The sequence below is a fragment of the Hypomesus transpacificus genome, chromosome 6, assembly GCF_021917145.1.
Source record: "Hypomesus transpacificus isolate Combined female chromosome 6, fHypTra1, whole genome shotgun sequence".
Classification (NCBI taxonomy): Eukaryota; Metazoa; Chordata; class Actinopteri; order Osmeriformes; family Osmeridae; genus Hypomesus; species Hypomesus transpacificus.
In genome coordinates, this window is record NC_061065.1 from 1,562,157 (window position 1) to 1,583,136 (window position 20,980).

The following is a 20,980-nucleotide window of genomic DNA, read 5'->3' on the forward strand; positions in this document are numbered from 1 at the left end:
GTTACACTATTGTTGCAAGCATTACACACTGTAAAGCTAATCCAAAATTTTCCTGACAGCCGTGAAATAATAGCTTTGTTGACTGCCATTCAAGGCTTACAGAGTGGCACCTGAATGAAAGTCATGTTTTTGATACACATTACATCAAGCTGCTTGCTGAGAGCAAATTCTTCAAAACCTACAACAATACCTCTTCTCGCTATCTAAATGGATCTACAGGTGCATCTCAATAAATTAGAATATCATACAAATGTTGATTTATTTCAGTAATTCGATTCAAAAAGGGAAACTCCTATATTATATAGATTCATTACACACAGACTGATATATTGCATGTGTTTATTTCTTTTAATTTTGATGATTATAACTGACAGCTAATGAAAACCCAAAATTCAGTATCTCAGAAAATATAAATATGACTTAAGACCAATAAAAAAATGATTTTTAACACAGAAATGTTGGACTACATAAAAGTATGAACATGTGCAACACTCAATACTTGGTCCTTTTGCATGAATTACTGCAGCAATGCGGCATGCCATGGAGGCGATCAGTCTGTGGCACTGCTGAGGTGTTATGGAAGCCCAGTTTGATAGCGGCCTTCAGCTCTTCTGCGTTGTTGGGTCTGGTGTCTCGCATCTTCCTCTTCACAATACCCCATAGATTCTCTTATTTAGGTCAGGTGAGTTTGCTGGCCAATCAAGCACAGGGATACCATGGTCCTTAAACCAGGTACTGGTACCTTTGGCAGTGTGTGCAGGTGCCAAGTCCTGCTGGAAAATGAAATCCACATATCCATAAAACTGGTCAGCAGAGGGAAGCATGAAGTGCTCTAAAACTTCCTGGTAGACGGCTGCGCTGACCTGAGAAAACACAGTGGACCAACACGAGCAGATGACATGGCACCCCAAACCATCACTGACTGGAAACTTTACACTGGACCTCAAGCAACTTGGATTCTGTGCCTTTCCTCTCTTCCTCCAGACTCTGAGACCTGTATTTCCAATTGAAATGCAAAATGTACTCATCTGAGAAGAGAACTTTGGACCACTGAACAACAGTCCAGTCCTTTTTGTCCTTAGCCCAGGTAAGACGCCTCTGACGTTGTCTGTAGTTCAAGAGTGGCTTGACACAAGGAATGCAACAGTTGAAGCCCATGTCCTGGATACATCTGTGCGTGGTGGGTCTGGAAGCACGGACTCCAGCTGCTGTCCGATATTTAACTTTTTCACAATATTCTCATTTTCTGAGAATTTTGGTTTTTCATTAGCTGTCAGTTATAATCATCAAAATTAAAATGATTAAACACTTGAACGATATCAGTTTCTTTGTAAGGAATCTATATAATATAGGAGTATCAAATTACTGAAATAAATCTACTTTTTGATGATATTCCAATGTATTGAGATGCACCTGTAAAATCTCCATTAAAGTTAAGAATCTAAAGTTGAAGTTTAATTGGTTATGTAACGTTACATAGAACGGTGGACCGGTCACTGTAACAGATCAACAGGCACACGCACTGTGAAAATAGCGAGGATTTCGTGGATAAATTAAAATATGTCTCGCCACAACAGTTATTTGCAATCGCACAAATGCTCCTGTAAGGAGTTGGAAAGACGAGAGGTCGGCAGACTTCTCCCTTTTGGCACACAGCTGTGTGCCTTGTATAATGAAGTAGGCCTACAAAGACTCTGGGCCCTATTTTAATGATCTGAAATGCATGTAAGGATAAAGGGTAGAGATGTAACAAAGCCATACAATAGAGGGTTTTCACAACGCGTCATCAGACCGGAAGTCGCCATATTGGAGTCACACAGAGGCCGTGTTTCAGGTTGTACCAATAGGACAGATCGAGAGAAACATTTGGAATATTATCGACTTCCAAAAGTTAAGAACCAGGGAGATTAATGCCAGAGATTATCAGAGGAAAGGTTAGGTTGATTAAAGACGTTATTACATTACTTACTTTGGCCTTCACAACACAACGGTTGTTGAAAACTTGGTACTGCGTCTCCCTCATCCATCCACACACCGTCTGGTTAAAGGCCTCCAAACCGTTGTAGGATTTAAGGTCTTCCACTGTGTATGGGCTCGGCGAGAAAACCAGGTAGTTGACTATATTGGGATATGCAACTGAAGGAAGAATCACCGGGTTGTCACGGATCCAAGAAGAGGGAGCTAACTCGTAGGGATCTGCACCGCCAATAAATCGTAATTTCTCGAAATATTGCGCCTTTTCTTGTGGTCCAAGTCCTTCCCTATATGCCTTTGCATCTTGGACGCGTTTTGATGAGCCTTTCGGTTGTTTAGACATGGCTACGTTCACTTAAAATGTCCAAAGCGCTCAATACTTCATTGTACTCCGTTCAGTTTTTTACACAGAGTGCCTCCACAATGGCCGCGCATCCGGGTTACCGCCCAGAAATTGACGTTGGTGAAAACCCTCTATAAATCAAAACAATGTAACGTAGCTTCACAGGAAGAAGACCCTGGCCTCGCCAGCAATGCGCACGGGCCAAGTATGTGCCCTTAAAAATATCATCTGAACGAGCCACTGACTTTAGACTACTTTTTTCCTGGTCTGTGGCGGAATTGTTTTCTGAAACTACAAAATAGCACCAGGGAACGTTTGCGCCGGAACACGCTTCCTCTTTTCGCTGAATCCCTTAATAGGCTATATAAGTCTATGGCTGAACCGCCCCGGGAGCGCAAGTTAATTCCCTAATTTACCGACGTGCTTCTGTGGAGGGAAAGAACGCTGTGCGCCGGGTGCAAAATAGGAATGATACATGCGTCGGTGTACAAAGTCAATTGCGCTGAGTGCAAGATAAGGCCAAATATGTATCTGCTGCATGATTGTGTAACTCACACTATGTATTTCTTAAAATATATGTATTTTTAGAAAGGCCTGACCAGGGACTGGGGTTGCAAATTAGCCTATTGGCTAGATACCTTTTATGCAACACATCTACACATTATTATGGCTTCGACTGTGATAATTATGTATGTAATAATGCACGCTGCATCGTTCCTGACAAATAACGAATAAATAAATAAACAGCCAATACTTTTCTAACAGGAAACGTACAACGTAAGACAGACCTTGCTGCGCCCTTAAAAGTGCAGTGTCCCCTTGAACCTGTCCAGTGAATTACGTAAGCTACAAGTAGTCTGCTACACGCATATATTTCCAGGTGATAGATAACATTTCGGAAGGTTTTTTTCGTCTTAATGAGAAAAATGTAATATGAGTAGCTTAAGTCCTTTTTATTTGTCGAGTAGGCCTACATAATGCAAATGTAATACGAAATTGGCCTCCATGTGGTAATTTTATATAAACTATTTATTCAATGAATTTAAAGAAAATGTGCAATATCGTGATATGCACCTATTGCTATCAAGATATGAAAGGATTTGGATATGAGATTTTGGTCATTAAAAAATTGCGTAGAAATTAGATTTAAGGTGTGTGCCCCTAAATGTTCAGCCTGTACCCCCAACATTTTTTGTTAAGGGCAACAGTGCACCTCGTTAAAAAGTTAGTCTGGAGCCATGGTACAACACGTTAAAGAACAAGCTGAAAAACAAGCACAGGGTAAGAACAAGCATATATCGATACTTAAATAATATATTGTCATGAAATGTGGAATTTGTTGTGACTTCAAAACCACAAGTAGTCAAGCTGTCTGTAAAGTGCCCCTTCGAAGAAACTAATGGAGCTTCTGTCCACAGATGAGTGGAAAAGGCTTGGCTGGCCAAATTTAGCTATCGGGAGAGACTTGTTTTTTTGCAATAATGCAGAAGGGAGTGCAGCAAATGCCTCTGAGACATTCCAGTGCTGACATTGGAGTTCCTTATTATTATTTATTTATTTTATGCATGCATTTGCGCATTTGAGGTGTGCCGAGGGGACAGTCGTGAAAGCTACATCTGGGTCTTAGTCCAGTGGTGGTGGCTGTATGAGTCTTCCATGGGCTGTTGCCACTAAAACGGTTACATGTTTGTTTTTGGCATCCCTTGCCACAGCTTGTTGTTCTGAAAGCTGCTGCCAAAAACTGAAGTGCAATCTGTGTGGGGCATTGGATTGTTAATCGGCTCTCGTGGCATTGATACATGAGCTTCCTATGAAGAAGGAATTGAGAAAAGTGAAGGAAATGGCAGAAATAGTGATGTTAGTTTACTAAAAGCCAATGCTGTGTTGGTGTTTAAAATGTTCTTAGTTTAATTACGATTATAAGTTAATGGTCGGACATCCAAAATTTGCAGCATAAGAACTTCAGCTAACCAAACACAATAGCTATTGACAATAGCTTGACCCAGAATGACAGGAAAGCAACTCCTTGTCATTCATGAATTAGGTCATATATTAACTCCTAACATTCAGCAGCGAGTCTCTCGTCTCGCCTCAGTCTACCCCGACACAGTGCTGTAGTGAAAGTGTCACATGGTGCTATGCTGGAATAGTGTCATGATGACTATAGAGATATATCACTTATCCCAAACCAAACAAACTCAAGCTGTGTTTGCAGATTCACAGTTTTCTAACCACCAAGAGCTGTGGCACACTTCGACACACAAGAGATCTCCTTTTTTTGTGGAACAAAGGAGGTTGCAATAACTCAGAGAAAAGAATGTACCATAATCATCAATACGGGCGTTTCTTCATGTGGCGATCATCGAGTCACAGATAACATTAAACCAAGACTGGGTTTAAAAGGGAACTGCCTCTCCTCACCCCCCATCCAACCCCAATCGTCATGGTCCAGTCCTCAATGTAGCACTGAAGCTTTATCAGGTGAGTGCAGCGGGCAACAGTTCAAAGGCAAAGACAGGGAGCGTTTGAAAACCAGTTGGGGGTTAATCCACCGTAAGATTTGTCCCTCAATGAATTTCTGTCTTCCATTTTTTACATTTCTGGCCAGCCTTTGAATATGGTTAATATTTATTTATTTTATTTTTTGGTGGATGCTTTACTAGTATGATCTTCCTCCATGTGTTGGATCTTTCTTGTAACACTCGATGTTTCACAAGGTTAACTTGCTTGAACTGTAGGTGTTCACATATCACTGTATTGTCAGATCATTCAAATCCCAAAATCTTGGATTTAGTTTTGTATTTGTCACTGCCAGACAACAATTATCTTCCTGGCAGGTTCCCCACTTTTCTTTTTCCAATTAGGACACAGAAGTTGTCATTTCAGTGCATTAGACCCATCACACACAGAGATGTTTTAAAGTGTTATCTGAAGCTTCTGTGAAGTGTCCGACTCCACCATACACACACACACACCTTAGTTGAGTGCATGAGAGCGAGGTGATTGCTAAAATATCTGAGAATGTTTCTAACAGCAAAATAAGTATCAGAGCATTAAGGATGGACACCAGTTGTTAAACCAAACACGTTCATGAAAGAATGTGAGTTTAGAGGAATACGCTGATATTTTCAACTGATAATATCGAGGGTTCTTTTCAGAAATGCAGCCTTGGAGGATTGGAGGCATTTTAGACCTAATAGGTTCTGTTCAGCATTCAGCCATTTTAGTGCAACACCCTAATATAAACTGCCATGGCAGAAGGCATTTGTGCGGAATTTAATAAGTAATAGTCATGTCTCGCCCCAAGTTGTTCATGGTGCATAGCATTCGCCTCGATCAGAGGGGTGAAGGTGGCTTAGAGTCTTAGAGAAACGGTGCTTATTGCCAGTCACAGCTGCACCTATCTGATTCGTTATGCTTACTCATTAATCGGCTTTGTGGGGCGGCAATGTTGAGCTTAATTCACGTTTTGCACCCGAGGGTAATACCTCATCCCCTCTAATTTTTATGGAGGAAATTAATCATAGTCAGAGGAATGGATCATAGTGTTGAAAAAACACTGGTACAATATTCAAGCTCACTTAAAAAGAGGGACCGAGGAATATAGAATGGGGTTTTATTTTGCATTGGTCAAGTGTGCAATTGACTGTGTGGGGATTACCCTTGATTGTTACTGAAGCATTTCTCCGTATGCTTTAGCTGTGGTTCCAGAATTACAAAGAATTGAAACCTCTGTTTTCAGGTTCAGTGTATCACGACACTGGCTTCTACATTCACTGTCAATGACTTGTCTTTAAAATAGCTTTTGCTACTGAGTTATTACTTTGGCAGAGAAACCACAATATGTAAAAGGTGACCACCTGACTACTCCAATCACTACAAAGATCTACATACTGTTGATAGAAAACAGATTTAGTTCTTTTTTTATTTCTCTGTTTGTTCAGGGTGAAGGCAAAGAAAGGGGTGAATCTCCTACAGACCAAGTCCAAGAATGCCCAGTGGAAGGTGGACTGGGAAGTGCAGTCCGGGGCCAAGCACTCCATCACCACCATCGACGTAAACAAGAACAAAGGGGTGCAACCAGGGTGAGTCAACAGCCCCAGGCCTAAACACACTAAATCCTTCTACTGCAGCCAGACTGGAGTCAGGGTGAGGCTCCTGTGAGCCCACTCTTCTGGTAAAAGGGGATATTTCCGTTCTATCAACCAGAGGATACTTGCCCTTTCTATTGTATGGTTCTGCTTTCTGACCTGTTTTAGACAAAAGGTCAGTTTTGAAAGATATGGATCATAGTTTGGGTGGGAGTAAAACCAAAGGTACCCTGAAATAAACTGTGAAACTAAAGGGTCTTCCCTTGATCAGAAATGACACTGTCAAAAAAATAACCAATTATTCTAAAGCAAGTACTCACCGCATGATAGCAACTCACAACCAAACTGACAGTTAAGGCACCATGTCAGTGAGTAGACTCCAGTTTCGCAAGAACCCATGTGATCTTTTTCCTGAAACATTCATCCCCTTAATCTCGGCTTGGCAGTAGCGTGGAGATGAGGTAAGAGAGCTTCTGCCCGCTCAATCAGTACCTCTGAGCTTGAGGAACTCCAGAATTAACCAACACAGATCACCAATACGTTCTACTCATTAACAAAGGAGGCATTAAGAGTTTTGACTGCTTATCCTAAACCTCCAAGCTATTAAGCCATTGCACGTCCTGTTAATGCTACCCCCAACGGTTTTCAAGGACTGTGGGAAAAAGAGAGTGGCCAAGTAGGCCTCGTAGGGAGAATTGGCTAACTGTCCTTTTAGCCTGTCTTTGCAGTTAGACTCATCAGACCATGTTGAGTGATCTTTGCCATCATGTCACCATGAATACAAAATAGTCCGGCAGGGGTAAAGCATGGATAAAGTCACAGTGAAATCACTACCCTAAAGTTTTCACCCTCGTTTAAATGGCATGCTGTTGGCAAATGCTACTGAAAAATAATGGCTTGTCTTACTGATGAGATTACACATTAGACTGCATACTAGTGAAGAAGCAAAGTTTATTTTGTTAATAATGAGTTCCCCTTAACATTTCAGGTAAAAATTTTCAGAAAAAAAAATTGCCAGCCATTTCCTTTCCCCCTTTGATTTAGTAGCGTTAGCCTTCTAGCTGTTAAAAAGCAATAAAGATGACTGAATCCTCAAGCTATTTCAAGCTCACTTCATCCAGCTAAGTGCAATAACATTAATGGGAAAACCTTTGTGGAGGCACATTTAACTGTGATATAGTTCTCCCTCTTTGTGCCGACTTTGGTATATATTTGAGATAATGGACCAAGCTACACTGCTTTATAAATTTGCTGGTAACAAGTATGAATACAACCGTGCCATAAATGGCCCCAATGGTCTTATATTACAACATCATTCCTAACAGGATTGAATTTCTTATGTGACATGGTTTAGCATAAAATCTAAGATTATAATCATTATGTACGATATAATAATTTTTTCATTGGCACATGAGGGTAGAGAACACAATGTGATGTGATAAACTAGGACCTTTTGCATACAGAAAGCATTGGACATGTGCATTTGTTTGACAAGTTTTTTTTTTTTTTTTTTTGCATCATATATTATATATATATATATATATATATTATATATTCTTCAGAGCATCGACTCTGTGTAAACAGCTGGTTGTTTGTCCATCTGAAATCCATGCATAAATGGCACATCATTAAAAGAAATGTGCCATTCTTTTCAAAGCAGCAAATCCTTTGTTGTAATTAACATTAACATAAAGTATCTCTTTTGATTCTTTATTATCCTAAAAATTATTCTAAATGCAATTACTTTTTCAACTGCCAACATATATTGTTGACAAGATTCTTCCTTACCCCATCAATGAATTGTGCTGTTACATTATTGATTTTTACCAATTGGGTCTCTAATCATGGCAATGCTCATTTTGTAAATGCAGTGTCCTACATCGTGGTGAGAATTGCCATAAAGTCACATTTCTTAGTTAACACATTTTCACTCTGAATAATTTCATTTTGAATAAAAGTTCAAACAATCATGAAGGCCAGGTTGGCATTCTAACAAGGATGTAGGTGCCTACTTATAATTGTCAGCAATTGATCCTTCGGAAAAAAGCAGATAGACCTTTAAGGTTCTATCTAAATATCCACCCCTGTAATGTTCCTTTAGAACCATGTACAGCAGAAATTATATATTGTAACAGTGATGAATTAAACTCTATGTGCACAAGAAATGGCTAATCATCTTATATTCTCAAGTCTGACGAATTTGAGTAAGGGAGAAATAAAACATTGAGACAGCATCCATGTTTATTAGTTTTGGCAACAGTCACATTCATTGATGAATTAGGTTTTGACTTAATAAGTGTCCACAGGGAAGAGGCACGTCTAATTTTGCACTGTCTATTGTCTGCTGGGTACATTTATTTAGCAATAGGGAAGAGGTACATCTAATTTTGCACATTTTATTGTCTGCTGGGTACATTTATTTAGCAATAGGCATCCCTTAAGATGAGACAGGCATGACTGTTGTGTTAAAGATTTGACCCCTTGAGATCTCCCACTTACCAGTTAATCAAGACCACAATCAGAGGAACATCATACCTGTAGAAATCGGAGCATCAGCTGATATTGCTAACTAGCAGCTAGCATCGAGGGCTTCATTAACCCACTAAAAGCCCTATCTGAATTGGCTACATCATCAGCAATGTTTCCTTACTTAGCGCTATGCTTCCTATGGTCTTTGTCTAGTGCACATCACACACACACAACCTAGATGTCTGATTGCTTCAGCTTGGGTGTCAACCTTGTCTCGCAAAACTACCTGCGCAAGCAGAGGAGTGTCACATACAAGTGGGGGTGGGGTGTTCCACGAGTGATGTTGTGACAAACAGGCAGAACTCATTTAGTCTGTCAGATCTCATCTCGCCGCTTCCTGTAAGGACAGTTGTTAGCAAAACGCTAGTGTGCTGACATGTACCTCCGCCCTTGGTTCTGGTCTTTATTAACTAGTGCTTGCATTCCCCCTTAGCTGAATGATGCATACCTCGTCTCTGAGGAGGATAAGCCACCCCGGTTCATTTCAGAACTGGGTTGAGGTTCAACAGGGAAGGTCTGGTAAACCCAAAGTGCACTTAAGCTATAAAGCATACATGGTATATATGAGAGGATGGGATGCAATCTGCCCCCCGGGACGTAAATCTTAAATCATATTTATGTGAATTTATACTTGTCTTAAAAGTTTTCAAGCGTACATGAAGCCATATTTTTTCTCAAATGTTACAGAGTTTTAGCAAGGATTTATTGGTTTTACACCATTTCATTCAAATATAAATAATTTACAGGCCGATTGGTTGGATGTTTAAGTACACATGTATTTGGAGTTTTTAAGTGAAACGCAGAGGGAGAGTTAAATCGACCAAATGTGTTCAGTCGAAATGAATGCTCATGTAAAACTGATGTCTATACACGGTGTGCCTTCCTAATTCACATTTTATTAGTCTGCTGCATGAGAGAAAGCAAGCACACGCTTGGCCCCGTGCATATGTGGGGATTCGATGATTAAGATGAAAATGAGATGGTATCCTTACACTCCAGTGTAGAATCATTCAGGCTAACAAATCAAACATTTCCAATTACTTTCCACTTAAAACAAACAAAATAATGTGACATGATCTTATATTTTACAGTCAGAACTCTCTTGGTGGCCAAATAGAAATAACTGTTGACCAAGATGCAGTCACAAATGACATGGAGGGCACACTGAATAAAGTGCATCGTGTTTTGTCCTCCGACATGTCAACAACTTCAAGTGACTGTACATACCTCTTTCAGAATGTTCAGACTGTACATGGCTTGTGTGGGTATGTGTGTAGTTTCAACAAGTTTTGCTTTCATAAATGCCAACTTCTTCTGTTTGTGCTATATAAGTGAGGCTCCAGATGGAGCCCAAGCCATGATATTGGTGTTTTATTGTCTGATTAACACTTAATGCCAAATACATGACACAACAGCTGTTTGTGTCCTTGTCTCACTCATCTAATGATCAAATGCCCACCTGACCCACATTGAGTACTAAGAACAGACCAGAATGTCATTCTACGGTCCATATTTGTGGCTGCATTTGATGACTCATGCTTTTTTATCTGCTCAAAACCTACTCAGTAGTGTGGTTTTATTCTCATCCTGGCAGGAATTCATTGGCCAATATCGAGGTGATGCAGCTGGATTTTGAGATGGAGAACTTCACCAGCCAATCTGTGACAAGGAGGATTAACTGGAACATTGATTACCGAGGACAGAACCCGCCTCCGGATTCAGACAAGGTGGTTACGGAGCTGACAGTGGTCCAAAAGGACATTCAGGCCGTTATCCCACTCTCAATGGTACGTGACTTGCATACGCCACAAGACTGTAAGACAGATTATCCAGATAGTAACATCTTGATGGGCACATAGTGCTTTGTTAAAGTAATACTCTAGAATGTTTTGAAAATACTTCACACACACATCAGTCCCTTTTTTGTTGTTAGGAATAAGTTAATCAAAATGTATTTTATCCTACTGATTTCCTGATTGACCTTCTAAGAAAGTACACTTAAAGTTTAAAGCGTCCCCATCGAAAACACTTGAAGGTCTAATGCTCATTTAATTGTACCTCTTCTCCAATCGCATGAAAATGGCCAATTAGTCTGCCGTAAACAGATTGTTGGACGTTAATCATGTAATTGGGAGACAGTCGTGGAGCATCCAAAAGGACAGTTTCTGTCTCGTTCGTTTGTCTTGAGTGCCTCCCTATTAACAAAATTTGGAGGACTGTCAAGCAAATATTAAAGCTAAGCATATATCTTCAAGCCCCTTATATAATACTATAACACCTGTTCTGCACTTTTAAATCACACTTGGTGCAAGTGCTGAGTTATTTTTATCACTTTCAACTTCGAAGGTTGTTAGCTGAAAAAACACAACCTCTGAAGATTTCATGAAACATGGTAGTGTTTCAAGAGCTCAGATTAGGCTACCCCAGAGCTGGATTTAAGAGTTCATCAGAGGAGTAAGGAGTCACAGAAAGGCCAACAATGATGATACCCTGGGGTCTCCAGATGTGTGGAATAATTGTAGTGCTAAAGACACTTCACAGTCTGAGTCTACAAAGCACTTTCTAGGCTGACTCGTCCATTGACTGCTGTTCATCTATAGGGCTCACATCAGTGTTCTTTAGCATCCACAGACGAGAGACCATCGAAAAGAACACACAGACACAAACAATTATAAGTACACTGTCAAGGGCCAGGACACAGCACACTAAGTGCACGAAAATGAATCCCTCTTATTCAGCTCTAGTCGCAACATGCGCACAGGGAAGAGATAGAAGAAGGACGACGACGAGAGAAGAAGGGGGGAAAGCTTTGCCAAGCAGATTCACCGCCAGACTGAGCTGAGTGGCTACAACTCAGAGAGAGAGCGAGAGCGAGAGCGAGAGCAAGAGCAGGCTGTGAATTTACAGTGCAGAGCTGGGGGGTCTTCCAGGAGGATGTGGCTAAGTCAGACCAGCTGCCCATCACTTTAACCCATCAGACCCTTCCCAGGTTCATTCGCCACCATGCAGCTGAAACCCTCTCTCCTTATTAACAAGGAGGCAGAAAGTGAGGTTGAAGGAAGAAGAGAGTGTGGAGGGATTGGGGGGGTGGGTTCTGGAAAGCAGCTTTAACAGCTACAGTGCTGCTGTCGTGGTAGCAAACAGGTTATGAATAAAACATGTTGTTTAACTCCTGTTGGCATAGCCCTGTGGCATGAATTCACACGAGACATACACACATACATCCAAAAACACATACACAAGCAAAAACACAACACGCATTTGCCGACAGATTTGATTTCAGGCAAGCCACAGAAAACTGTTACGGCTTTGATACTGTAGACTTGCCTACGAATCTACCGTTTCGCAGGACTTGTCGTAACCAAAAGAATAACGGAAATCTTTCTTTTTCTTTTTTTTTTTACATCAAAAATTTCTTGTGGAAACCACAAATGGCCTCCCTTAAACCGAGGAAAAAGAACACGCTTGTTATTCCTCACTGGTTCCTTCCTGTGTGTCTTAATGCATAGGAGATATAAAGTGTTCACCCTGGTGTCTCACAGGCCATAAAGCCATTCACGACTTTGTAATCCACCCCTGTGTTATTCATAGCACTCGTCCCTCGTGATAAGCTCTCATTCATTAAGATGGACAAGGCGGCTAGCACTTACTGCCATCGTAAATTGTCTGATCCACCATTGCCATTTTGTGTATTTGCATTAGACTGAATGACAAAAATTTGTGGATGAAGGAACACTGGAGGGTAGCTTACCTTTTAGTGGGTAGCAGTCTGGTATGGTGCTATGAAGCCATTGAGGGCCTATTTTGTTCGGAGCCCATGATTTGTGGTATTGGATTCCCCTGTCATGACTGTGGGGTCGTAAAACTTGGGAGGAATGCACATTCTCTTGAAGCTATGATTGCCTTATCATTTTATCTCATTTGATCTGTCAACAACCAGTGACCATTTATGGTAGTATTGGTTAACTGGATCTCAAGGTTTTCCAAACATACTTTGGTTTTTCAAGAGACTGATAGTGATATAAACTGCTTGTTGCATCATATTCCTATTTTTGATTGCTTTTTGGGTTAAACTTCTGTCATGTTAAACATCTGTCTGTCTGTGGGCCTTGAATACTCACTTTCTATCACGAACCACAGGAGATCAATATGAGAGTTCTCCAGTCTTTCATGCTGCATTCTTTTTGTAACATGTAATATTGTGTCTCATTAAGAATAAAAATTCAGCACCTGACAAGTATTAAAATATGCTGTTTTCATTTAGAGCACATTTGCATGTTTTGGGTTTTCTCTTGGGGGCCACAAGGGACACAAATTAAAGTCAAACTTGGTACCCCCACACAGCTTAAGTTCCATCCAAAATAATGAATTGATTCAAACTTTGCCAACGGAAAGGCCCTACGTGCATTTTAATTGGCTGTTTCTATCTCAGCGGAGTCATAATAAAAGTGTAAATCTGCTTACAGTCTTAGACTTGTTTATAATAAGTTTTCAACCATGTTTCAGTTTTCTGGCAGTGGGAGAAGGGCAGCCAATGTTTTCGCTTTGGTATGGACAGTGTACAGCAATGCTTGTCCCCAACACTGGCTTTGGATCATTTCTGCATTATGCAAATGAGAGAACGTGACCTGTTACTGGTGAGGGCATTATGTGACTGATGAAGGCAAATCTAGTTATTTTATGTCCAGTTCTGTTTAGAATGTTTTATTTTTTGTCATATTGAAGTTTATGCAAGTGTATCTCTGTGTCATGAACAAAAGCATGTTTCTCTGAACAGCTTCCATTGCTTGGTATACGGTCCTAGCCTGGTCCTAACCAACCAGACCCTCGTACATTTAATTTGTACAGAGGGTCTGGAATCGCTCCATTGACAAGTGTTAACTTCCTTAAGGGCGGGTTCTCTGTGGAAGTTTAAAACTATTGTATCTGCCTAGAGCATCTCTGATCGCTAGCGTTCGCCTTAGCCAATTCCTTCACCACTACTGTAACAGTGCTAGCTGCCTTAGCTGGAAAATCAAACTTTTCCAGCTAGAAGGGTGGAAGGACATAAATGTTCTGTTTTGTGTGGTAAACTGATGTTTATTATGTGCTTTTGTGCATTGCTCAGTTTTTTTCTTTGGTTTTTCTTTTCAGTGTTCATGGGGTTGTTTAAGGACAGCTCAATGTCTATAGACTTGAACATGAATAGTGAATGTGATAAAACCCATAAGGGCAGCATCAAAATCTAACCGGGTCTACCACTGAGAATGGCTTCCGGCATAGTCTATGGACTTCCTTTTTGTAATGCTGTGAAATGTTCTCGTTCCAAGCAGCAAGTTATACTGTACTAATGGGGAAATGGGTAACCGGATATATTTGTCTTCCTGCTCTCCCCAGGACACCGAGATCATTAACACCGCTATACTGACTGGAAGAACCGTGGCCATCCCAGTCAAGGTGGTCTCCATAGAGATGAATGGGGTTGTCACAGATGTGTCGTCATTCGTTGAGTGCAAGTCCTCCAATGAAGACATTGTGAAGGTACGGTAAAAGCAATTTCCCATCAGAGATGCCATTCTGTCTTAATGAGTCTGAACAGGCATCCCTATAGGCTAATTTAAACCCTGATGGAGACACCCCTATGCTTCAAGATACCATCAAGCAAGCTTCAAAATCTCATTATACGTCTGTCCATATGTGCCCTTGATTCAATTGCCTCTAAACTCCGGGGGATGAATCAATGAATGTTCGAACTCTCACGTTACATCCAAATCAATAAAGGGCTGGAAAAAAATACAACATAATAGCTCCAAAACATGCATTTTTGTACTACCCCAGTGCTGCCTGGTTTAGTCCAGTCACAGCATCCCCAGACGGGGGGAGGTTTGTCTGCTTATCTGGTGCAAGTCCCGCCATCCACGCTCATTCACTTAGCCAAGCCAGCTGGCTGCAGGCAAGGAGACAGCACTAGTGTCCTGGGATGAATCACAAACACGACTCCCCAGCCCACAGGGAACCTCAGGCTGGAGAATAAAGTATCAACTCCCATTTGTGGATTAAATAAAGACTGAAATTTAGATAGCTGGCCCCCATGAGCAGCAAGAGCTAAATCCTATTTCATTGCTGAAGGCTGGATAAAGGAGGCTGTAACCTCCAAAATTGAATACAAGTTATTTTCCCATTCTTTCCACCATGTATTTATAAGATAGTATTAAAGTACCTGTGGGGAACTGTGAAACGTGATACAAACATCACTTTTTATTCATATCTGGGTTGCATGTAAGTACTTTGCAGATATTGAAAATGAACTTGGTGTGAACTGGGATCATTTAAGAGGTTCAGACTATTCAGATCATAGAGTGGTGTTAGGCAGCTTGATGTACTGCTGCACCAGACAGGACTCCAGTCTGCTGACTGAGAAAATCCACTTCAATCAAGATATACGCAAACCCAATACCATTATTCTCATATTCTGACATTGACATGTCTTTGCGCCTAGCGGAAAACCACATGTCCGAGGGCAAATAAAAAGTTTGACATTTTATCATTACTTTCTTTGGCGTGAGAAGGTTTTAAAATGGTCACTGCCCACTTCTGTTAAGGCAAGACATTAGGGGTGGGGGGATTGGGTTTGCTTCGATGCCCCCGCCATTGAACTTCAGAGGCTAATTCAAGATGAGCCCCTCAAGGGGAGATGTACATGAGTTCTGACAGTTCAATAAAAAGCCCTACACAGAATATAAAGAATGAAGCGGTCCACATACCCAACAAAGGTTGTGCACTCTTCCTCACATTTTAACAGGCCCCTCATTATTCATATGGCAGTTGTAGCAGTCATGCAGATCAGACAGTTTTTTTCCAAGAAGCTATCCAAACTCTTATTGGGTTATGTTGAAATACCTTAGAATGCCTTTCCATGTCATTTATACTGTAATATCCATAGTAGGAAATACGAGCAGTGTTGGCCATTAAGTAATTCAATTAATGTTTTACATGGCAAACAAAATGTTTAATGTTTTAGTTTTTTGTTCAAACTTTGGTTGCCTCTCTAATTTTTCTTTGCTGCTATTATTAGTTTGTTGTGTTATGTGTTTGTTTTTCCTATTTTTTAAGTAAATAGGCCATGGTATATGTCAGCGCTGGCGGAAAACCCAATCCCATTTGACTATGATGTGGAGACTGTACTGTGTGTGACAGTCGGTGCATGCGTCAGTAGCTCTGTTTGTGTACATATTTCTTGCTTGTGTGTGTGGAACCGCAAAGGGATAGTTATTAAAGCACGCATCTGGGTTCTACTCTGACAAGGTTTTTATTTGGAGGGGGATGGGGGGACATGGGAGTGACAGTGTGTGTGCAGCAAGGGACTGGGGCGCGAGGCGACGGCTGGAACCCTCTGGGGCCTCGTCAGTGAGCAGAAGACATGACTCTTCACCCAGCTGATCCTTACTCCCTGGGCTGCGTGTGAGTCACAGCTCCCATCTGAGGACACAGATAAGGAGTTGTCTGCATCGGAGAGCCCTCTTCCATGCAAGTGGTCATCTTGCCTGGCCAGAGAAAACTGCTGCCCCCTCCCCCCCCCCCCCATCCTCAGCGTCGCAGACACACACCGATCTGACACCTCCACCATTAGGCACAGAGAGAGGCGCGCCAAGAAGAGAAGCGCTGTAGTGTGGAAGGGAGATCAACATACGAAAAAGAGAGAGGGTGAGGTACATTTAAAATGACAGGGATTAAGCGGTCGCCTTGTCGTTGTCGATAACGGATCAGTGGCGACACATCTTCTCTCACCTACTCGGCAAGGATGCGCGAAGCCACGGTCATGAGGGCCTCGAAGCGTCCCACCATCTTGTTACACCTCACTCAACACGAACACAGCGAACACAGAGACAGCATTCTTTACTTAGTGTTGGACTGCAATCTGCTTCAACTCCGGAAGAAACAGGTGATACCACCAGGCCCACAGCAGACCCGAGGATGATGATGACAGTTGGATAATGCACCCAAGTGACTCCTATTCTCCTTTACAAGTCCACATGAAAAATTCCTGCATTTCAAACGTTTTTTCGACATGATGGTTATGAGACATTTGGCTCCAAATCCAGTGTATTAATCGTTGTACAACAAACTAATTGTTCTTGTTCGATTGTTATGAATGAGACAGCCCAGTGAACATTATGCAGACATACAGGAGCCTCCTAGCCTTCAATTTCCACATGCCTGATGTCTAAGAGGGAATTTACAGTGCGTTGCATTAAACCCAAGCGGCCCATTAACTTGGCAATGGCACCACCATGACAAACCAATGACGCCACCTGTTGGAAGACAATGTCAACAAAGTAGTACCATCCTGATTTCCCCCCGTCCTCTGGAGGGTTAACTGTGTACAATGACTTTCACATGCTTTCTATCAGCTTTGAGGGAAAACTACGCTCCAACCCCAACTCCACCATACCAAACATGCTCCATAGGGTTGATCCTCGCTGTCTCTTTGCCCCTGACCTACCCGAGCAATCTACTAGCTTCATGGAGGGTGACTGTGCAAATTAACGGTGGCATTAGCACTCTGGCCAGCAGCGTCTTGCATCTCTGTGCGTGAGAGCTCTTTCCCTGGGCCCCTCAGGCATTGACGCCAGTAGTCGTTAACAGCTTTTGACTCCCAATTAGACAGCCAAGTAAATTAGCCGCAGCCACGGGAGGTGAGGCTGGAGCCAGAGTTAGCGCATTTAGCCACACAACCAGCTAGGCTAACAAGAATGGCTGTAAAATAGAGGAAGTTGTTGGCATAGGGAGCATAGAGTGTGACTGCCATACTGGGGACACAGGTGCGGATGGGTATGTTGTGTCATGATGCAGAAGTGTGTGTGTTACTGGGTGTGGGTGTGTGTACATGAGAAGGACAGGTACATTCAGGTAGCCTACCAGCTCAGAGATACCATAGGACCCCTCAGAACTTTTCGGATGACATGACTCAACTACCTTCCTACACTTTATTTTGGATACACATGATTAAAATACAGTATAAAAAAACTTTCACTTGGTTTACTTACCAAACTACAATCAAACAAAGGTTTCTGGTTTAATCAAATCAAGACCTTTCAAAAACTGCTGTATTGTGTGTGGGGTCTATAGTATAGTCCAAGTCTGCACCCTCCTTTTTCCAAGAGCCTTTCAGCGCAGTTTGTGTATTGCTCCCGTTTCGGAATAGGCCTGTCTGGGTTCTTGTGCGGACGGGATATTTTATTACCCATATCTTCTTTGAGGCTATGATGAATCCCCAGCCCTGATAGAACTGGCGAGCCCGACCTCCATTTGCAGGAGATTAGCTTCTCTGATTACAGTGTCAGCTGCCTCCCATTGCTACATAAATCATCGATGGTATCCTAAAAAGCAACCCCCCTCCTCCCCGCACACACACACATCAATTACAGTAAATAATTTAGTATTAAATGGGATATGTGGTATTTGTTTGAACTGTGGCTGTGGTTACATAAGGATAGGGGGTGAGGGAGGTAAACAAGAATAGCTTGTGTGCGCCTTGGTGTATTAAGCATTCACATTGTATGAATTATCTGTGGCTGTAAAGCTTTTGTTAGCATACTGCATGTGTCTAAATAATTGCGGACATTCCTAATAGTGAAAACAGTGATGGCTGGGGGAGGGGGGAGACACAGTTTATAGGCTTAGAATAGGCTTTGCCTTCACTCAAGGCCAGTTCTTCCACTCTAGGAGAGATGCAAATTAGAGTTGTGTTGTTTACAGTATGTTTCCAGATCTCTTCTTAATTGCAAAAATACAGCCCCTAGTGGCATACTATTGGAACATCAACCAAAAAGAAGATTAATGCAACCTAAAAATACACAGCACATTTAAAATACTCTTAAAGCTAAAGAAGCAAATCACTGCTCCAGTCATTCTCAACTGTGAGGGACAGAAAATCCAACAAGATAAAACAGGTGACACTGTACAGTATCCACCCCAAAACCCCAAATCCCTGTCACCCACTCCACCATCATCATATGCTGACGTTTCGACACCTTTTTTGTCACAGGTATCCATGAATTGCGACTATGTTTTTGTCAACGGCAAGGAGACACGGGGCTCAATGAATGCCAGAGTCATCTTTAGCTACGAGCACCTGAGCTCTCCCCTGGAGCTGACTGTGTGGGTGCCCAAGCTGCCCCTCCACCTGGAACTGTCCGACAGCAACCTGAGCTTCATCAAGGGCTGGAGGGTACCCATTCTACCCGACCGCAGGTAGGACTCTGATACTTGTAGCTATATGGTACAGTTGTAGTACCTGGTGGTAAACTAGTAGTGCTAGTTGGTACAGTAGTAGTGCTAGGTGGTAAACTAGTAGCACTAGGTGGTACAGCAGGACTAGGTGATACATTTGTAGTGGTAGGTGGTTCAACATGAGTGCAAGGTGATAAACTAGTTGTGTTAGTTTGTACTGTATTAGTGATTGGTAGTACAATAGTGATAAACTAGTAGTGATATTTGGTATTGTAGCAATACTAGGTGATACACTTAGGTCTGGGTATATTATCAATGAGAACCTATGGTAATTAGGTGCAGAAAGGGTTGCCATCTTTCAAGTTTTACAGTTCCAAGTGTTTGTTGTACTTACTACTGATGCTGCCAATTAAACATTTGTCAGAAGAATCCATCTTTGCTTTTAACTTTTTGATCAACACAAAATGCCTGCAAAAACAACCCCCTTTTCACAATATAATGAGAAAAATTTAGGTGGTATGTTTGTGTGCTCTGCTGGGTCTTGTAATTTCCAGCCAATGTATGGTTTTAAGTTATGAAATAGAAATCTCCTTAATTTTACAGAACTTCAGTATGAAGATCATGTGTTAATCCACAAGCTGAAAGGTAGTAAACAAATGTTAAGTTTTTAGTCATTAAAACGTCTAGACCGTGAGACTGTGAACTGCATGATGAACTGCGTGTTTCTTCAGATGTGTTTGTTTTGAATGGAAGAAACTGTCTGCAACATCAGACCACCTTTTTTAGCAAACAAGAAGCACTTAACTAGATGCCAATGTCAGAACAGTGTCAAAAAACATTAGGCCTACATAACGCATTAAATACTTTCTCCCTCTTTGTTGAACAACAGGCAGAGCCAAAGCCACGCTTTTAATTTTGAAGCAGTTTTATGTCTGTTTCATTACATAACTCCATTATCTATCTTGTCCATTTCTCTCTGTCTCTCTATTCTTCTCTGTTCCCACTACCCTTTTCTCAGTTTCTTTTTATCTCCATCCCTTCCTTGTTTGCCATCCCTTGTCCAAAATATTTAGAGCCAGAAGCTCATCCAGTGGCTGGCTCTATTGGACCACATTGTACTTCTGCTACATTGCCGCAGCATTGCTTACTGAATGTGTAATCCAGCATTGTGTTCTTAAACAGGAACAAAGTGAAATCAGGTAGGCCTGGAGAATCAAAGATCCTAATAGGAACAGACAAGCCCTTGCGAGGAAAAAAAGGGGAAAAAAACATGAAACCACGCATAATATTTCCAGGTACATGGAGGCAAACTCTCCCTGACTTGTGTCTATGACAGCGTGTCATAAAACTCTTTGAGAGGGAAAGTAACGCCCTCACCTTCCGTGACTCCTAACCCAAGAGACTCACCTCCACACACCCACAGAGGCCAAGGAGCTTATAAACACAAGAACCAGAAAAACACCTCTTAACCTTACATGCATTAGCATTACCTCAGAATAAGACTGGATGGAGTACGTGTCCACAGGGTTGAGAAGGTATGTGTGTGTGGGGAGGGGGGGGGGCTTTTAGGGGAACAAACCCAGGGACAGAGCTGCTTAATATTCTGTCCATCTCCAGGAATCAATGGGTGGGATATGCTTTGTCAGTTACTGACAGCCCCTAACGACGGCCCTGAATCTCAAGTTCTCCAATGGATAAGTCAAAGCAAAGATTAATTAGCCAAGGAAGGAAGGAAGGAGGGCTTTATAGTATTTAAGGAAAAGCTAGTAGCTTGTCAGAAGCACTGGCAGGGAAGGAGGATGGGGCTGGGGTAGGATGGGCTGGAGGTTTG

The 20,980-nt window shown here is 41.8% G+C and overlaps 1 protein-coding gene across 2 annotated transcripts in view; it reads left to right on the forward strand.

Moving 5' to 3' along the window:
- tmem132e (transmembrane protein 132E) overlaps nucleotides 1-20,980 on the forward strand; it is a 277,060-nt gene that overhangs the window by 244,701 nt on the left and 11,379 nt on the right. For both annotated transcript variants that reach the window (XM_047021185.1, XM_047021184.1), the window contains exons 3-6: nucleotides 6,262-6,402; nucleotides 10,532-10,724; nucleotides 14,314-14,457; nucleotides 18,965-19,170. In XM_047021185.1, coding sequence (XP_046877141.1) covers nucleotides 6,262-6,402; nucleotides 10,532-10,724; nucleotides 14,314-14,457; nucleotides 18,965-19,170 — 684 coding nt within the window. The remainder of the gene's footprint in view (nucleotides 1-6,261; nucleotides 6,403-10,531; nucleotides 10,725-14,313; nucleotides 14,458-18,964; nucleotides 19,171-20,980) is intronic.